Raw genomic sequence first — 5,878 nt, 5'->3', positions numbered from 1 at the left:
TATATATGGTTTATAAACATTATTTTAAACATTATGCACTTTTTAGTCGACTTAAGATAGTCGTGATATTTTATTACGCTTTGAAGAAACGTGCATAATATTTTGCTCGATGCGCCCTCTTGTGGCCTCAGGAGAGAAGCCAAAAGCTTTTTTCCCCCTAACTGAAATGATGCCTTTTAAAATCGAATATAATTCTAATTTTGATCATATTTAAGTAGAAAATTTGAATTTAGTTTTTCAGTCATTTTGACAGCCCTACTATGAGAATACTTTTTGTGTGCAAAGAAAACAAATAACTTTATTCAACAATTTCTTCTCTTCCGTGTCAGTCTTTGATGCCCGTTCACGAGAGTCCTACGATGAAGGGCTACCTCTAAAATCTTCCTTTCTTAATTTCTAGATTTACCTGAAGGAGATTCTTCGAGACATTGGCATATACAATGTCAAAGGCACCCACAAGAACACCTGGGAGCTCAAACCAGAGTACCGACACTACCAGAACGAAGAGAAGAGCGACTGATCATTTTCAAAGCCTGTTACCATTGGACTCGGAGTGGCTATGAAAACCCAAAAAGCCAACTTCCCCAATAAGTTCAAAATGTTGTTTCTGGATCATTTCTTCAAGGATTATTCAGTTGTTTTTAGAGGTGTATCAGAAAACTATGTGGCATTTTACAATGCTGAGCAGTTGTATTATGCATATTGAGGGATTCCCGTGAAAAAAAAAAAAAAACAAGTGATAGAGGTGTTCAAATCTTCAGTCATCTGAGAACGTATAATCTTCTCATCTAAATGTTGTGTATAAAAGGGTAATGTCGGATTTTTTTTAAAGAAAAATTGATCGATTAATGGTAAACAGTTGTTTTATTCAGATTTAGTTTTCTGATTGAAACACTTATTTTATATGGTATTTCATGTAATTAAATACTCTTGAAATAAAGCTTTTTGTACAAAAAAAAAAATCTTTCCATGTATCTGCACACATTGTGAAACTTTTTTTTTTTTTACAATTCACAGCAGGACTGGGGTTCAATATTTAAATAACATTTTTTAATATTTAAGTTCAAATAAACTTTAATATATTTGATTTGTTAAAAATGAAGTGTGACCATTATGAAAGCAAAATTTGTGGCATTTATGGCATTAAGAAACTCAAAGCAGCTCATTATCAAAAATGGGGTCATTATTTAGGCTTTCTTTGCAGCCACCAGAACCAGTGATATTGTGCACATCAGCAAATCGACTTTACATACATAATTCTATAGGTTTACAAGTGGGTGCACAACATAATATCTAGATAGCTGGTTTGGTTACTGTTAGAAAACACTCTCTGTCTTGTTAAGGTTCCAGATGTTTGTCATCTATATCCTCATTGGTTAAAGGGTTGAAACTCCCCTCGACATATGCCTATATAATATCCTTGTATCTATGAATAAATTGAAGTATTGAGAATACCATTGAATGTGTGTTTTCTTGCTTCCCGGCCGTATATCTACACTTTAAAGGACTGAGAAGATTTCACGGTGGCAAAGAGAATTACAGAGGGACCAATTGTTAATTTCTAACAGTTACAAATGATACCAACAAACTGGATAAGCAGTTAAAGTGTACATCTGCAGAAAATTAAAGATCAGCCTGAATAATTGCAGGGCTGAAGCTTAATGCTACACAGCATTGTGATGCATTTGGCATTCTCTATACTGATGCTAAAGACACTTTCATGTGCTTATCAAGGACTTAAAAGACAATTCACATCATCGCTTTCACATGCAGATGTCAGACACACCCGTCTTCAAAAAACGGGCATTTGTGCTTTCAATATGCATCTGAGCAAGCCACAACCACAACAAATGCACTTTTATCATGATCTGTAATTTAGCATAACTTTGGTCTTAATTGTGCCATGTTTGGCCTCATTTCGCAGGTTATATTATTGAGAAGAACTGTAACAATAGAAATATCCAAACATTCTAAAGCAAAACTAAAATACTTTTTTTTTTGCTTGTGAAAACTAATCAAGGGCCTTACCTTGTATGGAGGCTAAAAAGATTTCAACTGTTCCTCATTCACTTAAACCTTTACTACTATATAAACATTTAATCATCTGCTTTTGTTGTAGAATTAGGAATTACTTCCTTCCTGGTAAGTCAAACGGCTAATATAATGAATATCAAACCTAAATCCTAAACTTCCTATTAAAAAGAAAAACCTTATCAAACAGTAAGGTCTACATATAAACATGTCTTTCATAATAACTCAGAATCTACCACTACAGCATAGCAGAAGTCATTTTAAAATCGTTTTTTGTTCTAGTTCCTGATTTAAAACAGCAGATGCAGCTGTTCATTGTGTAAAGAAGCAATACCCAAACCGCCGATTTTGCCCACAATGACATGAGGGTGGAAAAATTGGGTTACATTTTAAAAATCTCTTCAATTCTTATTTTTGCTTTGAAATAAGTGAATGTAAGTGAATTAAATTTTTTATAAAATTGTATATCTTGATTTCCTAATTATCTTGGTTGTATCATTAGGGCCTGTAGATTCTAATGTGTATGTTTTATCCTTTTTCTTCCCAAATAGGAGTCTATGGCAGCCCTATGAATGGAACAAAAAGATTATGAAACTTGGCATATTTATTGGGGTGGTTCTCAATAGAACCCGGACCAACTTTAGGGTCTCTAGGATAACCCACGTAGTTTTTTTTCCCCCTTCTCTCTCCCCGTTTTTGCATTAGATTTTTTAACATCTTTATTTCCAATTTAACGTTTTGTTGTATCATTTTTTCTGCATTAAATGTATATAGAAATTTCAGTGAATTTGATTAAAAACCAACATCGTTAGTTGAACTAAAAGAAACATTTAGTTTCAGCCCATCGCCCTTCATAGGGGTAATTGTTTGGGCACCTCTGTTGTAAGGCTCCCGGTTTACCTTGAAAAGAGGCTCGTCTCCTTCACCCATGATTAGAATAGTTTCCTTTATCATTTTGTCAATCACCGAACAATTGAAAGTTGAGCAACTTACAATGAGACAAGTTAAAAGACAAGAAACCGTTAACACAAGCAAAAACTTAAATTAGCCAGCAGCTTAACTTTATTTAATAATGGTGCCAAGAAATCCTATACAATCCTGTGATTCAATATGGAACGGGGAAAATGACAACTGTACATATGCTGAAACAAGAAGCTGACATGCACAGCAAATGAGAAGCCAGCAGTCAACTTCACCTCGGTGTTGAAATAAAAGAGAACCCCAAAAATACTCAAGTTTCTTTTTCCACAACCTTGTCACATTGCGGTTTGGCTTGCTAAAAGTCCTGTTTTTAATTTCATGAAAGGACAGTTCACGTCTTGTCGTAGACGGGCATAAGCCAATCAAGAAATAAAAAAAAACAGTGGCCTCGTGAAGTTAAAAGAGCCTCTGGTCCTGATGGAAAGGATGAGGGGGAATGCCTGGTTTAATCGACGGGCCCAATCCACCAAGCAGAGGCCAGAATTGGAGGGGTAACTTGTAGATGCTTGGGAAGTTTACTATGGTGAGAAAGAAAAACACAAAAGAATCAAGTTTTGCATCAAGCTAGCATTTCATTCAGCAGACTAGCTATCATTCAGATCACTAGCTTTTTTCAGATGCTTTCAAAAGCTAATGCAGTTGTCCTATTCTCCTCAATTCAGTCTTTTCCAGCCACCTTCCAGATGGCCAGACATCGTGAGGAATATTACCGTTGCATCCTTGTGCAAACCCAGAGGCCACCAATTATGGCAACAGGCCTATCAGTGGATGCTACACCAAGTACGATTTCCTAAACACTATTTGTAAACAATTTGAGCAGGGCATTCTATACTTTGATATTTATATACACAACTCTACTCAAGTACAAAACTTATAAGAGAGACACGACTTCACAAACTTACACATTTCTCAATCTCCAGACCATCCTTAAAGAAAAGCATGTACGGTGTGACGCCATCCTCACGGAAGTCAAGGAGACCAACTATGCCATCTGGGTTCATGGATTCGCCAGTGAAAAACTGTAGGAGGTGGAGAGAAACAAGTTAGCCGGCCAACTATCTTAAAATCACTGCAGACTGATGCAAAAACGCTTTAGTTTCAATAGAAGTCAACTTCAGTAGAAGTTTGGGGCAATAATACTTTTTAAATAAATTTGACAATGACTGTACCCAGTCACTCAGGGTAAAAACTTCAGTACTAACATATTGAGTGGCAATTACAACCAATGCTAATATCTACAAAACGGATTAGAAAATACTAGGGATGCACTGAATATTCGGCAACCGAAATTATTCGGACGAAAATAGCAAAAAATCTCTTTCGGTGTTCGGCCGAATAATATGAACCGAACAATGACTAGCGCGATCAAATAGAGGCACGCACTAATGCAGCAAACATGTCGACAGTGTGAAAGTATTTAAAACTATCAGAGAAAGACGCAGAAATCATTACAAGCGTGAAGCACCGACAGCGAGAGACTTAGTGCTGCATCACGTCTCCGATGAGAAGAGGTGGCTAATGCTGGTGGTTAGGTTACTGTATGATGATTGAAATCGCAAAATTACCTCAAACGATTAGTAAATAAACTGCAGAATGTTATATTTTCTAATGCATGCACGAATTGCATGTATTCTGACAGCGCTTGCGTGAGTTTTAAGTAAATATTTTTTAATTGTTGTTTTGTAATTGATTTTTTATTTGAAAAACAGGACAAAACAGTAAAATGCAAATTTTGGCTATTAATGCAATTGTGAAAAAAATTAAAGAAAAAAAAAAAAGGCAAATTAGGCCTACATGGGGGAAAAATGTGAAAAAAACGTGTTCGGTATTTGGCCTTCGGCCCAGCGTTTTATTTTGTTCGGCTTCGGCCTAGAATTTATTTCGGTGCATCCCTAGAAAATACAGTATTGAAATACACATTTATGTCTAAAATCAGCTTGCTGTAGCCCATCAAGGATACGTACTCAGAAATGGTTTGTTTTCATCGGTCGTAACCTACAAAGGTGTCCTAAGGTGGTCATCATTGTACGTCTATTAGAGGGCTTTCACTTTATCAACCGTTCAAAAGTTTGGGGTCAGTAAGACTTAAAAGAAATCAACATTTTCATTCAGAAAGGATGCATTAAATGCTGTTCTTTTGAACCATTCTTCACAGTAATAAGTGACATTAACCTATATTCAAATAGAAAAGTTTTAAATTGCAATATTTCACAGTATTACTGTATTTTTGATTGAAGAGACTTCACAAAAACTTAATCTTACCAATCCCAAACTTTTGAGCATATACAAATATGGAACAGTGACAATTTCAGCCATTACTGTAGCCCACCTGAAAGTTTTTGATGTTGCCTAGAATTTTCTTGACCTCAGCCGGTGCGTTAGCCATGAAGGGGTCTACCCTGTCAGGTGCACATTCCTGTAGCTTGGCTTTCACTCTGTGTATATATATATATATATAAAAAAAAAAGCAATTATAAACAAAATATATGGGTTTTATCAAGTTAGCAAATTGCCAAGTACAGCTGTTTTTAAGTAAAAGTTTTGTAGTCCCGAATTCAATCTTACATGCCACTCATAGGGCACGCAGAAAGCGCGAGGACATTTAATTTTGCATCTAAACATTTTGAAACCCAGGTGGCCACAATGCAAGACTCTGAGCTGTCAATGATGCAAAAACTCAAATCATAATACTATAGGAAAATTAACATTAATAATCCCCATCCACTTGATTGGCTCTATGACTCTCTCCTCTCCACCTGTTAGCTGGTGTGTGGTGAGCGCACTGGTGCCGTTGTCCTGTGGCTGCAGTCGCATCATCCAAGTGGATGCTGCACACTGGTGGTGGTTGAGGAGAGACCCCCCCACA

At 36.3% G+C, this 5,878-nt stretch overlaps 2 protein-coding genes across 5 annotated transcripts in view; one reads left to right on the top strand and one right to left on the bottom strand.

Annotated features, from left to right (window-relative positions):
- Positions 1–733, top strand: part of LOC107757644 (general transcription factor IIF subunit 2-like) — a 7,702-nt gene extending 6,969 nt beyond the window's left edge. For both annotated transcript variants that reach the window (XM_016575185.1, XM_016575184.1), the window contains one exon: positions 401–733. In XM_016575185.1, the coding sequence (XP_016430671.1) occupies positions 401–520 (120 nt within the window). In that variant the 3' untranslated portion in view covers positions 521–733. The remainder of the gene's footprint in view (positions 1–400) is intronic.
- Positions 734–3,065: 2,332 nt separating this feature from the next.
- tpt1 (tumor protein, translationally-controlled 1) overlaps positions 3,066–5,878 on the bottom strand; it is a 4,814-nt gene continuing 2,001 nt past the window's right edge. For all 3 annotated transcript variants that reach the window (XM_016575188.1, XM_016575187.1, XM_016575189.1), the window contains 3 exons: positions 5,342–5,447; positions 3,915–4,031; positions 3,066–3,530 (listed from right to left, as the gene is read on the bottom strand). In XM_016575188.1, coding sequence (XP_016430674.1) covers positions 3,528–3,530; positions 3,915–4,031; positions 5,342–5,447 — 226 coding nt within the window. In that variant the 3' untranslated portion in view covers positions 3,066–3,527. The remainder of the gene's footprint in view (positions 3,531–3,914; positions 4,032–5,341; positions 5,448–5,878) is intronic.

This window comes from Sinocyclocheilus rhinocerous, unplaced genomic scaffold (assembly GCF_001515625.1).
Source record: "Sinocyclocheilus rhinocerous isolate Xijiao unplaced genomic scaffold, SAMN03320098_v1.1 scaffold1254, whole genome shotgun sequence".
Lineage (NCBI taxonomy): Eukaryota > Metazoa > Chordata > Actinopteri > Cypriniformes > Cyprinidae > Sinocyclocheilus > Sinocyclocheilus rhinocerous.
Note: the sequence above shows the minus strand (reverse complement) of the source record. Positions and strands in the feature narration are given on the sequence as shown.